We start from the raw sequence: 23,495 nt of genomic DNA, 5'->3' as shown, positions 1-23,495 counted from the left end.
CTTGACTCATCCTCATATCTCCAGACATTGGCTTCTTTCTCCGTCCTGATGTCTTCTGCCCATTCCCTAAGATTTATTGTTGGAGCACATCCTAGTCCATGGAGAAGGGAAAAAAAAAAAAGATGTTTCAACCAATTGTAGGGTCAGTTAGCTAGTTGGTCCTTAAAAAGTCCTGTGGTTACAATAGGATGCTTGGATCCTGCTGGAGGAAGGTGGACCAAACCCTGGCCGAGCCTGGCTTTATACCTTTGTCATATACAGTTTGGCATTTAATTTGTATGTGATTCTTCCCTCGTCAGCTGGGTTCTCAGACTCAGCTGCAGCTGGTCAGTGCTTCAGCAGCCTTACCAGCCCTGAGCTTGCGTGTGAATGTTTGTGTCTCCTGGAGTGAGCTTGTAAATACCTATAGACTGCCGAAAGAAAATGGCACATCCATGACCTAGGCAGACCCAGAACTCCTGGCTGAAATGGCTTCGTCTGTGTGACTGTAGAAGCTGACTACGTGGTGAGATGCTCACGTGGGGTTCTTTGTTGTCTTGCAGTACGAGCATGCCTTGCGGCATTTGTATGTGCTGGCCAACCTCTGTGAGGAGCCATATCCGATTGACAGGTAAGCCCGCGCTTGGCACTGGGAAGATGGGTATCATTCTGAAAGCACTGTGGGGGGAGAGGGGATACCACTGGCCTGAGTAGACTGTAGCTCCACGACCCAGTTTTTTTCTGGGGCCACTCAGTGGAATCAGAGGGCTTTGGTTCCTAATGGTGATGGCTAGGGACTTTGTCCTGCAGGACTCCTGCCCAGAATTGGATAATGTCTTGCTTTCTTCAGGGTTGGCTTAACTCATCTGCTTCATCTTCCTGTTTCTTGCAGGATAAAGATGGCCATGGACAAAGTGTGCCTTAGTCACTACTGAACAGCTTTCTTCCCAAAGCTTCTTCAAGAGTGAGCACAGTCCACTGGAATGTGAGCCAACCGGAGACTGAAAGGGTGGAGCCCGAGGCAGCACCTAAGCCCCGCCCCCGGGAATACCGCCCTGTCCACCCCAGGGTTTACCTTCCGAAGATGCCTGCTTACTAAGAAGCTGGAGGAAGAAGGGACTTTTGCTTCTTAGGAGTTTTTTTGTTTTTTGTTTTCGTTGTCCATTAGCTTTCAAGAGCAAATTCACTGCGGCTTCTATAGCCAGTGAAGGAGTCTTCTGAGAAAATTTGAGGCTAAAACCTCTTGCCATCTTCACGGTGATTTTACTGAAGAGGGCGGAAAGCAAGCAAGCAAGCCTCTACAGGAGAATTATTTTTTGACTATATAATTTTCAGTTGCTTTTATATTTTATTCTGTAATAATTGATGTCTTAAAGAAATAAGTGAAGTGACACATTTGTTTCTGGACTGTTCCCCTTCGTGATTTGTTTTACCCTTGTGGTGGCCTGTCCCCTCCCACCTCCCTGCGCATGTCCGTGAGCTTGCAGCTCCCCCCACCCCCACCCTTGCTGTTCCTCTTGCCCTGACTCCTGTTTAGTTCTTCACCCAGACAGTCAGTTTCTATTTTCTTCCTTAAGTTAGGTTCCACCTCTCTATCTTTCTACCTCTTAGGGTTGTAATGTGAAATGACTCCCATAGGTTTGTGTGCTGCGTTTGGTCCCTAGCTGGCAGCACTGGTTTGGGAAGTTCTGGAAAGTCTAGGCTGTGGGGCCTAGCTAGAGGAAGAAGGTCCCCTCGGATGTACTTTGGAGGTCATGCTTGATCCCTAGCTGCCTCCTATCGCCCCATTTCTTGCCACGGAGACGGGTAGAACCTTCTCTGCCCCTTACTACACTCAGTTCTGCCCAAGCAACTATGTGCCAAACCCTCAGGCTATGAAGCAAAGTATAAGCCGGTTCTTCCCCACTAAGTTTTGACAGCCCGACTAACCCAGGTAGGCCATCAGAAGCAGCTGCTCTTGGCCTTCTGTGGCAATGCAGCTCATGTTCACGTGCAAGGGGGGACACGCCCCTCTGTTTCTCGGGCACAGTCCCGACTCAAGGTGTAGTGACGGGGTTGTTAGAGATGTGAGATCGGTGTTCTATCCACGCAGGGGGATACTGCCAACCGCAGTAAGAGGGAATAGAGTGTCTGTATTAAGCCAGTTGAAGCCAAGCACTAAAACCATGTATTACGGAGCTTTATGTGTTGAATAGGCGAATCCACACACAGAGAGACACCGGTGCTAGCGGGCAAGGAAACAAATGGGAGTGAAAGCTTTTGGGTGTAAGCCTGCTCCCTCAGCCCCCTCTTTTACAGGATCTCACTATGTTTCAAGGCAGGCCCGAAACTCAGGAATCCTCCTGTCTCAGCCCCTCAGATAGCCAGGACTCAAGTGTGCCCTTTCATGCCTGGTTCAGTTTGCTTCCAGGGATGCTGGAGGGTCAGAAACCTGAGGACTGCTGACCCAGCATTTCAGGCTCTGGAAGCCCCAGCCTGAATGGGTTTGAGTTGTGTGAGGCTAGTCAGGAGCAGGGTTGCTTTGGAGATTTGTTTGAAAAACACAGATGATCAATATAACCTAGAAATATTTTAAAATTTTAAAGATAAACCGTAGATGTATAAAATATGGAGATAAGTCTATTTTACTATGACTAAATTATATACAAGCAAAGAAAATGTTCAAAACAAAACCCTAAGTTTATGTTATAGACTATTTGTGATAAAGCCAACAGTGGGCTCTTGCTGGTTATGTTTTGAGGGTGTCATATTATATGCTGTGGAACAGTGAATGGCTCAGTGGTTAAGAGCTCAAACTGCATTTGCAGAAGACCTGAGTTGGGTTCCTCACACCTATGATGGCTTCAGCTCCAGAGGCTTCTGAGGCCCCCTTCTGTTCACTGTAGGCACTGCATGTGCCTGTTCATACCCCTGACACACAATGATCATAATTAAAAGTAAAAAGTCATGGCATTTCATGCAGATTTTCAACTGCCCAGGAGGTTAGATGATATATGTCTCATCTAATTATATATATATAAAATACATATATCTCATTATATGTATGTGTGTATATATATATATAATGTATGTATGTATGTGTAGCTCCAGAATTAAGTGGCATGTGAGTTAAGTCTCATGTTGTAAAATCCAGGCATGGATGGTGTGTATCTGTAATCCTGGCCACTGATGAAGCTGAGGCAGGAGGATTGCTGAGTCTAGGAGTTCAGAGGTAGCTGAGGCAGGAGGATTGCTGAGTCTAGGAGTTCAGAGGTAGCTGAGGCAGGAGGATTGCTGAGTCTAGGAGTTCAGAGGTAGCTGGGGCAACATAGCCCGGCCACAGTCAGATAGCCGCGGGTACTGGGATGGGCAGGGAAGCAAAGGTGTAAGGCAGCATAGGGCTGACTGTGCAGCTTGTTTAGTCATGCAGCCCCAGGTTCCATCACCATAAGCCGGCCGCGATGGTGCGCACTGGTAATTCCAGCAGCACGAGAAGGTTCTAGATCATCGGTATCCAATGAGGTGGTGAATGACCCTTTTCCAGGGGTTGCCGAAGACCATGGCAAAACAGCTTATGAACATTATGATTCACAACAGTAGCGAATTTACTGTCCTGAAGTAGCAATGAAAATATTTTTATGGTGGTAGTGGGGTCACCACAACATGAATGAAAGGGTCATGGCATTAGGAAGGTTGAGAGTCGCTGTTGTACATACACAGGGCTATCCTTGGCTACAGAATGAGCTCAAGGGCTTACTCTTGGGAAACTGTCTCAAAAAAAAAAAAAAAAAAAAAAAAAAAAAAAAAAAAAAACATTAATTAAACCAGGTAAGTCTGAGCAGTTGTCTTTTGCATGACTAAACTGGGAGTCAAGGAAGACTTCCTGGAGGTGGGCTTTGAAGGATGCATACACAAGCTCACCTGGTGAAGGTCAAGAGGATTGGAATCCCCAAGAGTAATGGCAAAGGGTAGGAGGGATGGTTCTAGAAATCGTCTAGAGCCTGAGGCACGGGCATGGTGAACAGAACTCCGGCCCCTTCAGAGGAGTTAGCTTTTGCAAAAGGGCTTTTATTACACCCTTCCCCCTGTCCCCCACAGTGCATCTTGGCAACACGGATGACTGGTGTTTCCTTCACACGACAGGTCTTTCAATGACCCTCCCACCCCACAATCTCATGGCGTTCGTTGGCTGAATTTGTCCATGTTTCCCTGGAGCTGGCTTGGCTGCTTCCAGCGAAACAGGGGCTCAGGAGCCCTGACCGACTAGGCACTCTGGTGGCTAAAGGCAAGTTCTGAGGCCGGGATACTCTTCAGCGCGATACTTAGATCTTGGGTTGTTGTGGAACATCTCAGCTCCATCCTGAGGCTCTGGGAGCACCTGGGGCTAGGAACCCCTTCACTAGCCAGTCCTGGCGAAGGTGAGCTCTCCTCAGCAAAGAGGTAGGAAGGGGGGCGAGACTAAGGGAAGGCAGAAGGGATTGCCCGGGGAACTCAGTGTGGGCAGGATTGGGCCTGTTTGCGGCAGCTGGCTGTAGAGCCCCTTCTACCGGAGCCTTGGTTTCCCTTACTGTCCAATGAAGAACACGGTGCCTCAGGCTATGACTGTCTGATTGGCTTAGGCATGCCTAGTGGGCGTTACACCAGTGTGATTGACACAGGCACCTATGCTGGGGGTATGTGTGGTCAAGGGGAGCGGCCAATGAGAGCCCAGCCTCAGTCCCTCTATCCTCCTACTCTCTCAGGAGGTCCTGCCACCACAGCTCAGTGGAGGGTCATCTCACAGGAAGTTGGGCTCCCGAACCACCAGATAGGGCTGGCTTGAGGCATCTTTGCCACTGTCCTGGGGCCGGTACACGAAGTGGAAGTCTCGCTTGGGCTCGCTCCGGAGCAGATAGCCCTTGATGCGGTGCGGCAGGGCCTCGTCGGCCAGCTGGAAACAGCGCCCATCCACCAGCACGAAGAGCCGGTAGTCCTGGGGCTGTGCCACCTCAAACTTCTCAGCGCACTGTGCGCACAGTGCCTGGGCTGCTGTGTCTGCCCGTGACGCCAGGGTCCGTGACTGCTGCTCAGGCTTCAGGTAGGACACGCAGATGAAGTCCTGCAAGCAAGATGGAGGAGGTTTGAGTTTACCACGCTTGACCAATAGCTTTCCGGGTCACCCTCATCCCAACATTGGGAGCCAGGGCCAGCGGGCAGGAACATGGTGACACTGGACCTGTCTTTGCCTTCTCTGGACGGTGTGTGTGTGTGTGTGTGTGTGTGTGTGTGTGTGTGTGTGTGTGTCTCAAGCAGTTGTGAAGCTGAGAGTTAGGGCAACTCTTCCTTCTCTGGGTCTCACCTCCCCACTGGACTTATTCAGGCTGATTCAATCAGGTTTCAAATACGAATTTAACTCTTGTGTGTATGCATGATGTATGTGTGTGTGTCAGATGCCCATGTGGAGGTCCCAGGACAACTTTGTGGACTTGGTTCCTTACTTCCGCCTTTATAGATTCCAGGCATTGAACCCACATTGTTAAGTTTGCCTATCAAGCACCTGTACCAGCTTATGTCATCGATCCCTGGGGCCGATCCAATCATTCCTGAGTCCTGGCAAAGGCAGAGTCCCATCCCCCGCCTTCGCCAGTCTGCAGGCTCTTCATTCTTCCTTGTCAGCGTGGCTCAATCACTCATTCATTCTGCATCTCCACACTGAGTTCGCGCAGCACCTCAGGTGCAGCACTGGAAGGCAGTTTAAAGGTGCAGGGGTAGACAATAATCCTAGCACCTCACAGTCAGAGCAGGAGTTGTCTGTGGTTTAGAGGCAGGGGATGATGGGACTGAGGGAAGCTGGAGGTGGGGAGCTGAGGGAGGGGTGGGCGTAGGATAAGTGGAGGTGGGCGTGTGAGGTGATGCAGTATGGGACCATGGGCTCCCTGCCCTTCCTGGCTTTCCATTTGTTGTGTGACCCTGACCGCTGCTGCTTCAGCTGTAGACTGAGGACAAGAGCCGCACTCTGGTGCCAAGCCAGCATGAAGTAATGTGTATGGGGCTGCCTTGCCATGACGGAGTGGCAACATCCATGGATGGCTCACAGCCATGAAGATGCGAATGACCTGGGCTGGATGGCTCAGTGGTTAGAGCACTGACTGCTCCTCCAGGGGTCCTGAGTTCAATTCCCAGCCACCACATGGTGGCTCACAACCATCTGTGATGGGATCCGATGCCCTCTTCTGGTGTGAATACAGCAACAGTGTACTCACACAATTGAAGAAATACATCTTTAAAAAAGAAAAGGATGCTAATGACCATGTTACAGGGTAGTATGAACTTACAGAGTACCGGGCTCCAGGCCTCACCGTGGGCTTCTGTTTCTTTTTAGAAGGGAAAGGTGGGACAGAGGCGCGGTGGGGTCTGTGTGTGGTGGGTTGGCATACCAGCTTGGGCCAGTGTCTGGTATGCATCTCTTCCTATCTCCTAGTTCGGCGGTGCAAACTGAGATTGACCTTGTTGGGAAGGGAGTATTTACACCAGGGAGCACGGCAAAAGCTGAGGCCTCATCCCAGAAAGGAGATGCTAGGCTGGCAGCCGAGAGCAAGGGCAGGGACACGGGACCCATTCGGTTCAGTTGGCTGATGGGAAGGGGAGTTCCTGAGGGGACTCAAGACTGCACGACCTTGGTAAGCATCACTTCCACATGGCTAACCTAGGACTTAGCATAGAGGATGGAGGCTTATTTATGAACCGTTTCTGCTAAACTAAAGCGGGTGGCTAGAATCAACTCTTAGTTCAAAGCTGGGTCCAGAATTCAGACCGCCTGTCTCCCAGAGGCTCGGACTCCATTTTCTACAGAGTCCGCATAACTATGAAGAGCTCTGGAGGCTTGTCTGGCCTCCTGGTCCAACTCTACACATCTTGTACACTTTGCCGTCCTGTTCTGTCCCAGACCCTGGGTTTCAGGCCCCTGAGACACACGAGCCACGGGCATTGTCTTCCCCATATTGAGAACTTCCTACACAGAGGACTTACAACGTGGCACAATGATCGTTGTAACGGGGAAGCTGTGGCCAGCAGCACTGTGGAGAGGTGTGTGTGTGTGTGTGTGTGTGTGTGTGTGTGTGTGTGTGTATATGTGTGTGCGTGTAGCAGGGAGCTGATCTGGGCTGTTTGGGGACACGTGGGTGACTCGATTTGATGCAGCCTGGGGTGTGTGGAATGTCTTGTTTCTCCCATACCACCCTACCCGGTGGGTTATACCTGCCTGGTGGCATTTCTGTGCTCACCCAGGACCCGCAGAGCTAGGCAGATGGGCAGTTATAGCCTTGGATTCCTCTGTGGGAGGCCCACTGCTCACCCTGAGGGTTAGGGCTGGCAGGCCAAGTCAAGCACAGAGCACAGGTGCTGCCTGTACAGTTTGGAGCCCCAGTCACTCTAGTCCCCAGTATCACCTGTACAGAGGAGCGGGAGGCCCGGGCCTTGTTGAGAGTGCGCCTGCGCTCCCAGCGATGGATGGAGTCCTGCACCTCCACGCTCAGCTGTCTGGTCACTGTGATCTTGTCATAGTTCTTAATGTGCTCCAGGGCTCCATAGGTGGTGGTCAGATAGTAGGAACCTGTGGGGTGGGTCAAGGACACAGGTTGAACTAGAAAGGTCTGGATCCACCACACAGCGGGTTGGGGGCTGGGGGGGTACTGGTCTCAAAGTGCTTGTGGCCCTGCCCTTTGCTTTCAACATGCACCTCCTTGCCTAGCCACTAGGGGGCGTCCATGCTCTACAACCTGCTTCAAATGTCTCAACTGCAGTGCCCTGGGACTTCAGCAGTTGGCACTTTGTAGAACAACCTAGCTTACATCTTAGCCTCCTTTAAGAAGGAATCATGTGGAATATTCCACATATAATAAATATATATATATATGAAATTATATATATGACTATTTTATATTATTATACTTACAAACTAGAAATGTTATTTATAGTTACATATAATTATATATGGTTATATAATAATATAAAATATAAATTATATACACATATACACATATACACACACATATATGTATATGTATAAAATTATTTTTAAACATGGTCCTTCACTACTTACCCCTGGTCTGATATTTATATTAAAGACCAGGCTAGCCTTGAACTCATAGAGATCCACCAGCCTCTGCCTTCTAAGTGCTGGGATTAAAGGTATGGTTGGTTCACCATGCCTGGCTAAGGATACTTATTCAATGTGGCCGAATTGGAAAGGGGACAAAGAAACCCAGCCCAAACTCCATACTCTTAAAATGATGTTTGAAACTAAGCTTGAAATTTAAAATGCCATTTTCAAGTGTTTAAAAATACATAGGATATGTAAGAAATCAAGAGGCATGCATGCCTGGGGGAGTGTGGAGAAAGTACTGGGAGCCCCTCACTGTAGTTCACATGTAGTTCACATGTGCTTTAACATGTAGAGCACCACGTGTGCATTACCTGTCATCAAAACACATCTCAAAGATGCACAGGAAAATCTAGCTGTTGCATGAAGTTTTTAATGATTTAAAACAGTAAGAATACTGGACGCTCCGCAGCCACAACGTTGGCAGCCTTAAGGAGGCAGAGGCGGGTGGATCTCTGGGAGTTGGATGTCAACTTGCTCTACGTAGCAAATTCAAGGCTAGACCTAGCTACAAAGCGAGATCCTGTCCATTAAAAAATGTATTACATTAAAATTTTTATTTTGTGTGCACATGAGTCCGTGTCTTTGTGGGCACACACAGCTTTCGGAAGTCAGTCTCCCCTTCTACCACAAGAGTGCCAGGAATCGAACCGAGGTCGCCAGACTTTACGCAACTGCCTGCCTTTACCCACCAAAATATTGGCCCACTTTAAATTTTTCTTCAAAAAAAAAAAAAAATCTCAATCTGTAATGTTTCCTTAAGTAATTGAGGCTTAAAGGGACTTCAAGCTGCATGAGCCATGGAATTTTAAGCTCAAAGACAATATTTTGCCAGGATGTTTATCTGGCCGTCAACTTGTTAGGAGCTTAGAACCTTGCTGAGATCTTTCACTTTAATTTTTTGGGTAGCTTTTATTTTTAAACTTATATATATATGAGCATGCTGCCACTGACACACCAGAAGAGGACATCGGATCCCATTACAGATGGTCACGAGCCACCATGTGGTTGCTGGGAATTGAGCTCAGGACCTCTGGAAGAGCAGCTGGTGCTCTTAACCATCTCTCCAGCCCGAGACCCTTCACTTTAAAGTGGTTCTCAACCTTCCTAACACTGATTCTTTAATACGGTTCATGCTGTGCTGACCCCAGCCACAGAATTATCTTCCTCGCTTCTTCATAACCGTAAATTTTCTACTGCTAAGAATCGTAATGTAGGCTGTCTGATATGCGACCCTTGAAGGGATCACGACCCACTGGTTGATAATTGTGCTTCAAAGGGAAGAAACTGAGTCCCAGAAGAGAGTGACATGGCTGTAACCACACAGTGCCACCTCCCTGCCCTTAGCATCCTGCTTTCTTCCAGTCCCTAGCTTTCCTGACATTCTCTAGACTGCTTTTTCCTGGCTATTAAGGCCAGGCCAGTGGTTCTGGACATGAGGCTGATTCTGCCAGCAACCCACCCCAATCCACTCCCCACCCTGACTGTCAGAGCTCCACTGGCATTGAAGTGGCCCTGGATGAAAACGCTTGCTTCCTGACTCCTTAAGCTCAGCTGAGCAGGCACGGCCCTGGGAGAGCAGGGCAAGGTTAGGGATGCTCTGAGTCCCGGAGATGAATGACCATGGTGAAAAGTCACTTGCTTTTCTGTGTCACGTGTGTAAAGGGCGGGATATGAGCTCAGAAAATAGCTCTGGAGGCTTCTGGTCCTTTCAGAAGCAGTAGGGAGGAACTCCAAGCCCTGTTGGGGCTCTTCTAGCTCATCAAATCCTACACATCCCATATGGCCTTTCTAGTTATCTTTGATGGAGACCATGTAGTACCCACTATGAACACTAGGTGGCAGGCGACACCGCAGTGAGTTTTGCAGACACTTTCCCAGCCAGTATGTGTGGGTTGATGGGCAAATCCACTGGTGAGATTAGCTTGGTTCAGGCCTAGGGAGGGCACATGGGCAAAACGGTCTACAAAGACACTTGTGGGAGATGTTTGGATTCTTGGTTGGCATCAGCCAGGCAACTTTCTGGGATGGGGTATGAAGTGGGTATAAGAAGGGGGGTCCCCCCAGCCCTCCAGCTGCTCACAGGAAGGCCCTGATGTCTGCTGCCACAGATGACTGCTGGGAAGACCATGGGAACCATCTATCAGATCTGGGATAAATCACGACAACACGTGGGAGACAGTGTTTCCACAGGCAGAGAGTGACCCAGTGCAGACGCCTGCACGGTGCCTTGTTTCCCAGGACTTGTGTGGACACTGTTCAGGGTGGCTGTCATTCTCTCAGCAGTGCTGGCTAGAGGTCCCTACCAACTTATTAAGTCTCTGGGTGTTTCCATGGGCATGGTGAAACCCAAAAGAAAGCCTCGGGGAGAGCGAAGGGGGCGATTCCCACGAGACTCCCAGACTTCCCTGTCTGGCTGCGCACTGCAGCCCCGTGTTGGGCATGGATGGTTCGGTGAGTGCACGGGTTGGTGCAAGGAGATGGGGGGATGGGTAGGTAGATGACAGAGTATGCACGGGTGAGTTGGTGAGTGGGTAAAGTTTAAGGATGGAGATTGATGGATGGATGGGCTGCGAATGGGGGATGGACGGAGAGATGGATAGATACGGAAACGAATTGGTGGGTAGCTAGGTAGACAGACGGACTGATGTAGGTACGGATGGGTAGATGGATGGATGGATGGACAGTAGATAGATGGTGGGTGGAAGGGTGGATGGGTGTGGCGATGAACCAACAATAAAGCTTGCTTCTTCTGAATTCCCCGACTTCTCAGGAGAACAAGTTGCTCTAGTTGCAGGTAACATTTAATCAACTAAAGAGGAAAAAGAGGTAGCCCCAGGTGCCACAGCCACAGCCCAGAGCTACCTATGTCAGCAAAGTTCCCAGCCCTGTCCCCCTGAGCTGAGAAGACCTCAACAGAGCCCTTACGTCAGGCTTGTCACCTCTAGAGGTGGCAGATGCAAACTCACGCAGAAGGGGGACAGCCACCCTCAGGAACCACAAAGCCCAAAGGGGATGCTTGTGCCTGGGAGGCTGGGTCCATTCTTCAATGGTGGAAGCCTGCAGGACGTGTCATGGTCCCTCAGAGCCTATATTGGGGCTTGTGTATCTAAAGTGATTCTTAGTAGAGGGGTGGCTGAGGCTCTACTTGGAGGAAGTGTTGGGTGGGGGCACAGGGGAAGGGAAACTGAGATAGGCCGTAGCAAATCACACCCTTTCTTCATTCAACCAGGGCGCACAGGGCCCTCAACGCCTCAGTGACTTCTTTCTGTGGACAGAAGTCCTGGCCAGGGCCGAGTCCCAGGGGCCACCCCATCGAGGAACAGCTCTCAACTTGGAGACAATGTTGGCCACTTGAGTGTCCTTTGTTAAACCACTAACTTCTGCTGTGCCTCCAGGAAGAATGTCATTCCCCCTCTTCTTTGTTTTTAAATTTAACTAACCTATTTTGTTTTATTGGTTTATTTTAGAATCAGGGTCTCACTATACAGCCCTGGCTGGCCTCGAACTCACAGAGATCCACCTCTGTTGTCTGGAATTAAAGGTGTGTGCCACTACAACCAGCTCCTCCTTCTTCTTTATCTGTTGGCTCCTGCTCACCCTTCAATGCTCAGCCGAGGTATCACCTCCTCCCAGAAGCCCTCCCTGACTGCACTGTCAGGGTCCCATGTTCTCAGTCTCTTTGATTTTCCTACCATCTCAGTTTTCTCACTTTGGTTTTTTTTTTTTTTTTTTTTTTCCCAACCTGACTGTTCCTGGTCAATGAGCTGTTTGGACAGGGCCCTTCCTGGCTCGGGAGACGGTGGTGCGTGTGGGGTGGTGGTAAACTCACCCTCTCCTAACTGCAGGGCGGGGTCCATGAGCTCCATCATGTACTCAACATTGAGGAGCATCTCAGTGAGGTTGCTGCGGGCCAGCACATACATGAGCACAGGCAGGAAGTCGTCGGCCCCGTAGGGCTTCCCTGCAAGGAGGAGAGGATGAAGGTTGTGAGTGCCGGGGACCCGGGGTTACCCTAAAAGATCAAGGCTTTGCAGGATTCAACAGTGAGGACCTGAACAGCTTTGTAGGGGGAGACAAGGAGGAACTGAGAAAAAGCTCTGGGCTGGGGTGACAGAATTCTGGTTCCTTGCCCTTTTCTGGTTCTTCCCCTGAGGCTACCCCGGGCTGCTGGCTGGGTCATCTGGTTCTCGTCACACGTAGTTCACAGGCTGACCACTGCCACATGGGTATCTGCAGGGAAAACTGAGATCCATGGCTGCCTGAGACCCACCACTGCCCCCGAGACCCACCACTGCCCCTGAGATCCACCACTGCCCCCGAGATCTACCACTGCCCCTGAGATCCACCACTGCCCCCGAGACCCACCACTGCCCCCGAGATCTACCACTGCCCCTGAGATCCACCACTGCCCCCGAGACCCACCACTGCCCCCGAGACCCACCACTGCCCCTGAGACCCACCACTGCCCCTGAGATCGGGTCCATGTTTTCCATCCACTCTCTGCCCTTGACCCTGAGTGTGAGGCTTCAGGCTGTCTGTCTGCCTTGATGTTATTGCCCAGCAACACCGGATGGTCGCCTGGAGTTGTGAGCTGAAGTAAACCTTCCATCCCTTTCCTGGTTTAGATCAGCAAACACCTAGACACCGAGGGTCTTGCCTCACTCTAAAGACCTTCCTATCCCATGGAGGCATCGGATGGTAGGCTCATGTTTCTGCTCCCTATGGCAATGCCCAGGAATTTGAACGCTGGATAAGCATGAAAATTCTCAATAATAGACCCTGCTGACTTCAGTCGTTAGAATTCAGTTTAGCATAGATCTTAAGAAAACTTTCCCTCTGTCTCCTCCACAGGCAGGCAACGTCATAGGCTTGGTCGCTATCAAGAGCCCTCCGCCCATCCACTGTCCCTGCCAGGACCATCAGTGGATTCTTGGGTCATATGGGCTCTGTGAGGAAGTAGAAAATGAGGGAAGTTGGTCTTTAGTATCAAGCTGTTGGCTCTACATTCCAATCTTCTAGGTCTATGAATCCAGCCCTTGGTCAAAGCAAGCGCAAGTTTAGGCTCAGCTAAAGGCATGCAGGGCAGCCAGCCCTTCAACACTCAAAACCCTTCCCCTGTCTTGTGCACTTCTATTGGTATAATATAATATAATATAATATAATATAATATAATATAATAAATATAATATAATGTAATATAATATAATGTAATATAATATAATATAGGTCTTTACCTAGTTTTCCTGTTGTCTTTCCATCTTCCCTGAGGGGGCTTTGGTCTATTCTTCCCACTACAGGAATGGATTCCCTTGCCTAACTCTGGATTTTCCAGAGGTGGCAATGACTTCTCTGTCAGATATACAGAATATGAATCGAAAAGCCTAACCACTCTTGCCAAGTTCTATAAATTCTGCAAGGACCCCATAGCTCCCAGGTATGATGGATGCTTATCTAACGTTTGTCTCTTTAACTTCCCAGCCTACCTGACCCAGGACCCTCAAACTTGCGCTCAGTTGCTCCCCCCAAACCTGGTGCTTGCACTAGATGGTAGAGTGGTACAGTGAGTGTGGCACAGGCTTGGCACAATGTGGCTTTAGATTTGTATTTTGGCTGGGTCTAGACAGGTGTGACAGCATTTACCTCTTAGGAAAGGATGGTCTGACCAGTTACATTTGCTCCTGTGACTTCAAAGACTTGCAAGGACTCCTTTTCCTACTGTCTCAACTGGTCCCGCCTATACCCAGGCTGTTGTGGTGTCCTTTAAATGGGCCACATAGTCTGTGCATGGACTTCTCTCTCCTGCGTAGTGACGACAGAAGAGGTGGTGTGATGGTTTTCTCGTTCAGAGAGGAGGCCTGGAGGTAGAGGTCTAGGTGGTCTAAGAAGGCCTAAGTTACCTAAAGTCTAGGTTTTTTGAAGCCTAGGAAGCCAGAGGTCTGTGGAGCCTGAGGTCTAGGAGCAGTGTGGGGCAAGTGTGGTTTGGTCCTGCTGAACATGCTCAAGGTGGTTGGCTCAATACAGGCCACAGCTGTGCCTTGCTGAAGGGTTCCTCCCAGGCCTTCCGCGCAGGGATGCTGGTCTGTGCTTCAGTCACAAGGCTACGGCCAGACAGCATGAGATGCTGGGAACATGGAATGGAGTGGGTGAGTTAGACAATGGGGAAACCTAGTCTTGGCACCACTAGCATCAAGTCTGAAGCAAATTTGAGTCAACCGAGATGCAGCCAAGAGTGTGTCATCCAGGGGTTATGGATACTGAACAATGCTAAAGAAATGCTCAGCGGTTAAGATGCTCAGCGGTTAAGAGAGCCAACTGCACTTCCAAAGGACCTGGCACCCACACGGCAGGTCACAACTGTCTGTAAATGAAGAGACCCAACACCCTCATGACATACATGCAGATAAAACACCAATGTACATAAAATAAAAGTAAATATAAAAAGGAACGCATCACCCCCATGTAACTGTAAGAGCTGTTAGCTGACAACTCCACAGAATCTACAGCCACCTGGGAAATGGACCTCTGGGCATGCCAATCACAGGAATTGATTACATTAACTGAGGAGACTCATCTTAATCTGAGTGAGCCGTGGGCTGTAAAAAAATGGCATAAAGTAAGCTGAGCACTAGATAGCATTTATTGCTGGTTTTCTTTTCTTTTTTTGACCTTGGAATGCAATGTGATCAGCTGCTTCAAGCTCCCGCTTCTGCCTAGACTTCCCTGCTGAGATAGGCTAAACCTTGAACTCTAGGTCTAAACGGCGTCATTTTCTCCTATGGTTCTTTGGTCAGAGTATTTGATCAAAGCAAAGAGAAAACAGCCAAGTCAGCAAGTACGAGGGAAGTGTGACAGCCAGGAGATGAGAAACTGGCCTAGGAGCAAAGATGGAGGCAGGAAGGAAGCCTGCATTCTCACAGGTGTCAGCCTCAGGGCTGGAGAGGCAGCTCAGCAGTTAAAGAGTGCACACTGCTCTTGCAGGGGACAGCACCCACATAGCTCACGGCGGCCTATAACTCTAGGTCCAGGAGGCCTGGTGTTCTTGGCCTCTGAGGGCACTGACCCCGCACATGCACATACTCAGCACACAGGCACACTCATAATTAAATAATAAATGTAGATATTAAGGAGCTGGAGACATGGCACAGTGGTTAAGAGCACTGACTGCTCTTCCAGAGGTCCTGAGTTCAATTCCCAGCAGCCACATGGTGGCTCATAATCATCTGTAATGGGATCGGATGCCCTTTTCTGGTGTGTCTGAAGACAGCTACAGGTTACTTATATATATATATAAGTATATATATACACACACACATATATATATATACACATACATATATATATGTATATATATATATATATATATATAAAGCAAATCTATAAAAAGGCAGATATTAAGAAAATCAGCTTAGTCAAAGAAAAGAAAGGTCCTTAAAACATAACACATGAATGGAAGCTAAACATAGTAATGCCGGTTGGATGTGGGATTCCTTTTAGCGTCCTCAAGGACCTTTATGAGTCAGTGATGACCTGTGATTCAGTCAGAGATGCTAGATCTAGAGAAGCTTACACAGGAACACATCCACGGCCATCATGAGAGAGCTCTGCAGCCTGGCACTCCCAGAGTCTACAATATACAACATGCAGTACACAATATACAATATACAGACTTAGGGGAAAGTCCAGTTATAGACCTTGTATAGTTGGGGGGAAATGAGTGTGCTTGGGGGTAGGGGAAGGCACTTGATAATTGTTGAGATGAGTTAACTCACAGAGTACCCAAGAATCCTTGTTTCAATGAACCATTTACACCTAAAGGTTTCAAGTTTGAAATTGGTTTCAAATGACAGGTTAAAAAAAAATGTGCTGGGCTGGGGAGGAGATGGCTTAGTCGGCAAGGTGACTGCTATACAAGTATGAGGAGCTTACTGATACTCAGAACCTGAGGGGGGGAGAGAGAGAGAGAGAGAGAGAGAGAGAGAGAGAGAGAGAGAGAAGTGTCAGTCCCAGGAATTTCATTTTAAATAAAATCTCAGACGACACTCTCTGTGAAGCTGGTCTTGGTGGGGCTGTTGGAGGCGAGTCTGGCCTGAGGTGCAGGTGTCTGTGTTCCACCTGGAAAGCCACCAGACACCCCATAGAACCCCAGTTGGAGTCTACAATGTGGTTCTGAGATAGGAGAATGGACTAGGGAAGGAGGATTCAGAAGCATCAGATTGACATATCAAGAAGCCAATGGCCGAGGAAGGATAAAAAAACTCCCATCACTTGGCCTACAAGTAATAAATGGGATCATAAAGGAGAAAATCCTAGTGGCCTTTAAATGCTGGAGTAGGTGGTGCTAGGTAAGTGACCTATACAAGCCTGGGATGCTCAGAACCCAAGGCCCGCAGCCTCAGACCTTTCCTAGCTCCTTGGCCTCTTTCCACTCTTGGGTTCTTGCCTGTGTCCTTTTCTTAATAAACTTGTCTCTATTTTTATTACTACCCACATGTCCTTTTCAATGCTTTGTTCGAGTGTATAAAGACTTGCAAGTCTCAGTGGGTGTTCTCTGGACTCTGATCCATGCCCATAATAGGACAACCTCTTCATTCCCAAGAACACAGTGGGTAGACAGTGACCTCTGTACCCCAACATCAGAACACGCAGACTTGGGAACTCACAAAGCATGAGAACGGGGAAACTGAGGGTGGCGGTTAGTTAACTTCACAGCCCCTGGCAAACCCCATAGCTTTTAAGGGTCTGTCTAACCCACATGGTGCCCACATGGAAGCTCCATAGGTTTATCATCTAAAATTAGGACACAGAAGTGGGAGTTCAAACACAGCATGATATGTGTGGGTGAGCTGCTTCCTCCCAAATGAAGATGCTCTGGGTTGGGGTAACCCAAGATGGAGTTACAGTCACTGGGCTCATACTCCAGGGCTCAGGCTTGATCAAAGGGAACCCACTGCCTCCTGATAAGATGCCCCCTGGCTTCTGGTCCCAGCCCAGACCTTGGCCTGAGATGACTGGTCTGGTCTGCCTGATGTGTCAGGTCCCCTTGGCTCTGTTCTTTCATTATTCCTACTGGAGAACTGGCTGACCCCACCACCACTAGTAATACTGTCTTCATTCTGACCTTCTTGAAGCTGGCCAGCCTCCCCCCATCCCTGATGTCTGGGCAAGATTTCAGAAGCTGAACTCACGGTTAAGAATGCTCACAGTGTGTGAATGTCCCTCCCTGTGCCCGGCTTATATTTTATGGTCTTAAGAAAAACTGGGACTTAGAAAATGAAACAGCTCTATTTCTACCTTAGTCAGCACAGTCCTTGGCCCTGACTTTCCCCCAAGTCCTTCAAGGCCTATGAGAAATGATCCTGCAGTTAGAAACAGCCATGGGCCAGACATGCAGTTAGCAAGTGTGAGCATCTGGTGACACACTGACCACTGAGCCCCAGAGAGTGCACCCGTTTGCACAGGAGGAAACTGATAAAGGTGCCTCCGTTATTTGGAGAGTAAGGCATCTAGACATACCTGGCTCACTTTGAACATGGACTCCTGCCCTTCACCACCGAGGCACGTGGTTCTGTGTTTGAGTCACCTGGCTGTCTCAGCACTCCCTGCAAACTCATGGGGTACCTTTTCCTAATGCACATGGGCACAGGCATGGCTAGTTCATTGCCTATCTTGAAGGCAGCGGGAGGCAACGTTTTCTTCCCTGTGGTATGCCCGGGGAATGCCTCCTGTTCTCATCCTGCCTTAGTTCTGTGGGGAGTCCGAACCTGCTTACCTGGGTTGCCTAGAGCCATGGAGTCATAGATAAGCTTGCAGGTCTTCAGCAAGATGGAGATTTTCTTTCCTGGTGAGTAGGCCTTGTGCATGCTGGTCAGCTTCTGCAGGATCTTCTCCATGACAGCCATTTCGGGCACACTGGTAGTCACGCCCAGGTCGGTGGTGGTGGTGGCCAGGACCACCAGCTGGTTCTCCTTGAGCTGCTGCAGTGAGCCATCCCGGCTGTGGATCTCCAGCAGGCTGGAGTTGATGGCCTCCTTCAGGGGCTTCAAGACACACTTGTACAAGGCTGACTCCACGATGGCTTCTGCCGGGGGAGAGCACAAAAGTGAGGGGAGCAGCTACAGGAGCCCTCCTACCCAGCCCGACTGTCTGGCAGCTCAGCCTTTCCATCCCTGGTTTCTACGTAGCCCTGACATGCAAGCCACTCTGCAGACGCACGGATACCAGAAGCTCTGATACCTAATATCCTGGTCTTTCCCACACAACGTTCTTCCCAGGGCTGGGAAGAGAGCCTGCCTATAAGCACACATCTCAGAAGGCACTAGACTCCTGCCTTTGCCCCTGGACTTTTGCATCCCCTTGCTGCACAGCTATTCACACAGACTGCCCTTCACTGTCCAACTATTACTGGAGTCAAGCCTCGGCCTTGCCCACATGGTGGGGCAGGAGTTAAGCAGTTGGGTATCATGATAACTCCGTAACATGGACGCCATGATGCTCCTCTAACAATAGACAAGCTGGGCTCTCATGAGCCCTGTGGGAGCTAAGCAAGTCTCTGACTCATGGCTGCTGCTCTGGGTGACAGGTGGGAACGTTCTCTGAAATGGTCCCATCTCTTGACTATTCATCCAACAAGAATCAGCCTGAAGTCCTGTCTCTCCAGGAGGGAGGTTAGATAGCTTTTCTCTCGCACAGAGGTCTGGCTGGAAGGTGGTCTCGTGCCTCCCTCTGCCCTTTCACCACGAGAGCACAAACTGTCTGTCTCTCATCCAACTCTGTAGAGAGTCTGTCCTGCCAGCTGGCCGGCCACCCAGGGGCAGCTGTCTGCAAGTCACTGTTCTGACAAGTCTGGTATAGACTTCCTTCGCTTTGCCCAGAATCATCTATGCCATGTGACAGTTCATATCTAGTGTCAACCTCGCCAGATCTAGAACTCCTTTGGAGGTAATCTGTGGGTGTGTCTGAGAGGGAATTTTGAGATTAGGTTAATGCACCCTAAATGTGGGCAGCACGGTTCCTTTCTGGGCTTGGGTTCTAGAATGAACAAGGAGAAAAAGATCTGGACACCAGCATTCATCTCTGCTTCCTAACCGAATGCAGCGTGTCCAGGCTCTTACAGCCCTCCCCCTCACAGCCCACTGTATCCTCAAACTTGAAACAAAATAAACTTTTTTCCCCCCTCAAGCTACTTTTGTCAGATACTTTGTTACAGCAGCAGACCGGTAACTAACACAACTGGCTCTGCCCTGAGCCATTACTGGATAGCTCTGGCTCACTATCCCTCTTCATAACTCTCCCCATGCCCTCTGGGATCCATCCCCTCCAGGCCAAATCCTCAGCCTGAGAGTCACAGTCTGGCATGAATGGCCATGGCATCCTCCTGCCTCATCTCCCACCTCTCTGCCTGTCTCTATACCTTCCCCTCTGCCTGGAAGAAGACCCTACCTCCAACTTGTGCTTAGGCTATATCTCCTCCTCTGTTCAGGCACACATGGCTTCTTCTGGGCTGTGTTGTTCTTCCCCATCCTTCTGTGCCCTTTCACAGCTTCCTGCCCTGCACGATGCCTGAGATCTTCCCTGGGCACGATCTACTTGAGTCTCATGGCTGTTGTGGGTTCCAGACTGTAGCCTCAGCCTCAGCAGCTCCCACCCCTCCCTCTCCTGGATGTCCAATGAGAGAGGAGGCCATCTTTCTGACATAGAACCCCTGGGCTTCTCCTGGTTTGGGCCTTTGTGCTTGTAGCTATGGCGTCCTAGGAATGCTTGTACTGGCCCTCAGCTATTCAGAGCGATACCGGCCACCTAAATCTTTGCCTGCTTCCATGGGCTACATCTGTGCCCAGTGTTTCATTGCGCTGCCTCCTGACCAACCTACTTGCCCCCAGGGCACCTTGTCAGGACAGTAGCTCTGCTTGCCTCTAGTCTCTCTGCTCCTACTCAGCTCAAGGGCCAGAGCCATGCTGGGTACATGTGAGGCCTTGGCATTCCTGCCTTGAACCTGTCACAGCCTGGTCCCTTGCAGAAATGCTACATCTCAGGGGTTGTGATACTGTGACCTACCTCTCCCCAGGCCTTCTCACCCCACTTCCTACCTACTTTACACTTATGTCATCTCCTTTATGGCTTCCTGACTTTCTTGCAGATTACCTGTCGTTTGTCAGAGTAAGGTCTTCCTGAGGGCAGGAGGGACATAGTTTGCTGGCATGTCCTCCCCCCCGCCCCCATAACAGGTGAAGGCATAGTACTCGGACAGACTATTTGTGTAACTCATTTCCTCTCCAGAGAAGCTCTGTAGGGCAACGCTTGGGTCTCTGGGACATGGTGACTGTTAGTGGAAACAGTCAGGGGGTTTGTGTGGGTGGCTTTCGCAGGCACCACCCTGAGCATCGTGCCCAGGTGAGCTCTCCATCCCCAGTGGGGTACACACATTGCTTCCTGAAGAAGCAACTGCCAGCCTTAAACCTCAACATGTCTCCTACCACCTTTTTACAGGACCCTTACATGGTGGCCTGTAACCGTATCGGTTCTCAGGAGCCAGCCACCCACCTACCCATCCGTCTGTCCGTCCGTCCGTCCGTCCATCCATCCATCCATCCATCCATCCATCCATCCATTCATCCATCCATCCAAGCTCAGTTTCCCCCAGGGAAGGCAATACTTGACACTCTTTTTTCCTAGGACTTCTCACTTCGAGCCATCCTCTTGTAGTGTTTCAAAGCATCTTTTCTGAGTCCAGAACTGATGCTCTTAATTACTGGGGGAAGGAGGAGAAAGAAGAGGAGGAGGAGAAGGAGGAGAGGCTCAGGACCACAAGGAAGCAGTGCTGGGAGAGACAGTAAAGTTTATCAGGTAATTCCAAAATCTCTCAATACGTTTTTTCTTTTCTTTTTTGTTTGCTATGTTTTGTTTTGCTTTGCTTTTCAAGACAATGTGGGCCAGGCTGACCTCCCTCTCACCATGTAGCTGAGAATGGCCTTGATCCTCCTGCCTCCACTTTTCAAGTGCTGGGACTACAGGTGCTATGATGTCCCGCTACAGCATTGTGGTCTGCCTGAGTCTTTTGATTGCTTACACAGATGTGTAGGTGGCTGTAGGGGAAAATAACACCTGTCATCACAGGGAGGTTTGAGGCTGGTGGGGGAGGGGAGGGGCTGGTGGGCTGTTTGCCAGGAGTCAGGAAAGTTGGCTGCCTTGAGTTGGCTCCCTGGGAGTGATGCCTGAGGGAAGGATTTGGGCCCAGGAGATTTGTGGGACAGTCGAGGAGGAAGAAGAAAGAAGACATAAGGCGAAGGGGCTCCAAGAGGTTGTTCTGTGTTGAGGGGCGCCTGAGTGTATTTATGCACCGCTCTCCCTCCCGCCCTCCCAGCCGCCACTGACCGAGTTCCTCCTCCGAGTGCAGGGCCGGTTCCACCAAGGCTTTGAGTTCGGTGCTCTGTAGCAGGTAGCTCTTGAGCTGGGTCATCATGGTGCGGATCTCCTGCAGCATCTCGGTGCTGGATGTCTGGCGAGCCATCATCTCCAGGCTGTACACTTTGTAGTCCTGCACTAGGCTGCCAAAGTAGGAGCCCTTGTCCTGTGCCAGCTCCACCACCTTCTTATACAGCTTGCGGTCGCTGGAGAGGAAGGCATGGAAGACGCTGGCGAAGCTGACGAAGCTGAGGCGGTGGCGGGCCTTGTCCAGGATCATTGAGGGCTTCTTCTTCACGTTGGGGCTGCTGAACTCCAGCTCCTCCTCCGCGCTGCTGGTTGAGTAGGAGTCCTGGTCAGCGGCTGAGGCGGGCACCCCCAGGCTGTCTGAGAGTGAGGCCAGGGAACCCTTGAACTCTGGGGAGTCATGGGGACTGGCACTGGTCTGGACTTGGAGGTGCTGCATTTCAGCTTTCCCGGCAGGACTCAAGCCTTCCCAAGGTGCACCAGGCGCCTGTTTCTCAGAGGATGCCTCCTGTATGGGGCTCACCAAGGGACTGAGGTTTGAGGCCAGCTGCCGGGAGACCCGCTTCTTCCTGGGGGGTGGGACTGGGGGTTGTTTGGCCTTCGCGGAGGACACTGGTCTGCTGTCAGCATGGCTGGCTTTGGCCTCTGTGTCCTGGCTTTGCTCCGTGGATCTTGAAGGCCTGTCCCCGAGGCTACTTAAGGTGCTCTGGGGAGGAAGGGTGAGTGAAGCTGTCCTAGAAATGCCTGAGTGGTCCCTGTCTGTTGAAGTCCCCACATTCTGGCTTTCCAGAGATACCCTCTCAGAAATGCGCCTCCTGGGAGGAGCTGCTGGAAGAGTCTTCTTCAGGGGTACTGGAGGGGGAGGGGCTTGGTGCAAGGGGCTGGGAGTTGTCCCGGGCTTCATCTCTTCCTCTCCAAAGGAGCCCAGGCCTACGGCTGGACGTGGGAGACTCTCGCAGGCTGTCATGGGTGTTTGGTTTGAGTGGCCAGGGGGGCCCGGTGCATGGGGTGCAAGGTAAGAGGTGGGTGTTAGGGGGGAGTTGGGCAAAGGACCAGCAGGCTGTACAGGAGGTGCAGCAGGCCTGGCAGGGCCAGTAGGAGGAACAGTGGGTAGCGGGGGTGGAGGTGGGGGACGACGTGGGGACCCCTTGGAGGTGGGTGAGGTAGCATCCGGGGTGGCAGGCGCAGGGCGTGGAGGGTAGCTACCAGTCGGCAGTGGCGGTGGATCAGCCGGTAGGGTGCAGTCCTCTATAAAAATAGGATTCACAAACCACAGGCGGTCATTTCCCACCGAGAGCTCGATTTCACAAGAACAGTTTGCTAAATGGGTTGCAGGCCGGAGGCTGGAGGATGCGGGGGTTCCAGGGGTCCCAGGAGTCCCAGGGGCTGGGATCCTGAGTGTCTCTGCAGGGCCTCTTGAAGAGTTCAACGAGGAGTCCCAGAAACCTGAGGAAAACAGAACAGAGACAGTTAGCCCTCCTTCTCCTCCTAGTAGTGGGGGAAGGGTCCTTGCTTTTGTGTAAGGTTGTTTTCCCTTCTTGGACTCTTAAACTTCTCCCACCACTTCCTGCCAGGAGGGGAAGTCCCCTGCGCAACCAGCAGCCGGGAGGGGACATGAGAGCCCCGGGCTTCAGTTCTGTGCTTGTGTAGAGAGCTTGCCTTGGAGAATCCCCGTGATAGAGAGAGCATGTGAAGTTGGGGTTTCTGCAGCTATTCAGTTGGCTACCCCGGGGGAAGACTATATCTGAGGTCTTGGTTTAGCTGTCTCCCCAGTGGGCGTCTCAACAGCATCATCACAGGGCGCTGGGAGGGTAGCCTGCAGTAAAAGGGGAGGGTCTAGGACTGACCATGGCCGTTGCAGCTGGCACACGCAGAAAAAGGGAACCCGCGAGTTCTGAGTGGAAGAACTGGACCCGTATCTGCCCACTGCAGGCTGCTGTGACTTGACTTGAGAGGGTCTTGATAG

The 23,495-nt window shown here is 50.6% G+C and overlaps 2 protein-coding genes across 5 annotated transcripts in view; one reads left to right on the top strand and one right to left on the bottom strand.

Moving 5' to 3' along the window:
- LGMN (legumain) overlaps nt 1-1,391 on the top strand; it is a 36,460-nt gene extending 35,069 nt beyond the window's left edge. For all 3 annotated transcript variants that reach the window (XM_080941145.1, XM_080941144.1, XM_080941143.1), the window contains exons 13-14: nt 543-610; nt 872-1,391. In XM_080941145.1, coding sequence (XP_080797271.1) covers nt 543-610; nt 872-914 — 111 coding nt within the window. In that variant the 3' untranslated portion in view covers nt 915-1,391. The remainder of the gene's footprint in view (nt 1-542; nt 611-871) is intronic.
- A 2,491-nt stretch (nt 1,392-3,882) lies between these two features.
- RIN3 (Ras and Rab interactor 3) overlaps nt 3,883-23,495 on the bottom strand; it is a 94,779-nt gene continuing 75,166 nt past the window's right edge. Inside the window, exons 6-10 of one of the 2 annotated variants that reach the window (XM_080917309.1) lie at nt 21,473-22,975; nt 17,871-18,179; nt 11,931-12,062; nt 7,386-7,549; nt 3,883-5,056 (exon numbers count right to left, since the gene is read on the bottom strand). In XM_080917309.1, coding sequence (XP_080773435.1) covers nt 4,736-5,056; nt 7,386-7,549; nt 11,931-12,062; nt 17,871-18,179; nt 21,473-22,975 — 2,429 coding nt within the window. In that variant the 3' untranslated portion in view covers nt 3,883-4,735. Of the gene's footprint in view, nt 5,057-7,385; nt 7,550-11,930; nt 12,063-17,870; nt 18,180-21,472; nt 22,976-23,495 lie in introns of those variants that run through there. The other variant, XM_080917310.1, reaches the window with a different exon arrangement.

Source organism: Micromys minutus (assembly GCF_963924665.1).
Source record: "Micromys minutus genome assembly, chromosome: 1".
NCBI lineage: Eukaryota > Metazoa > Chordata > Mammalia > Rodentia > Muridae > Micromys > Micromys minutus.
The sequence above is the reverse complement of the archived record's forward strand: the minus strand, read 5'-3'. Positions and strand labels throughout refer to the sequence as shown.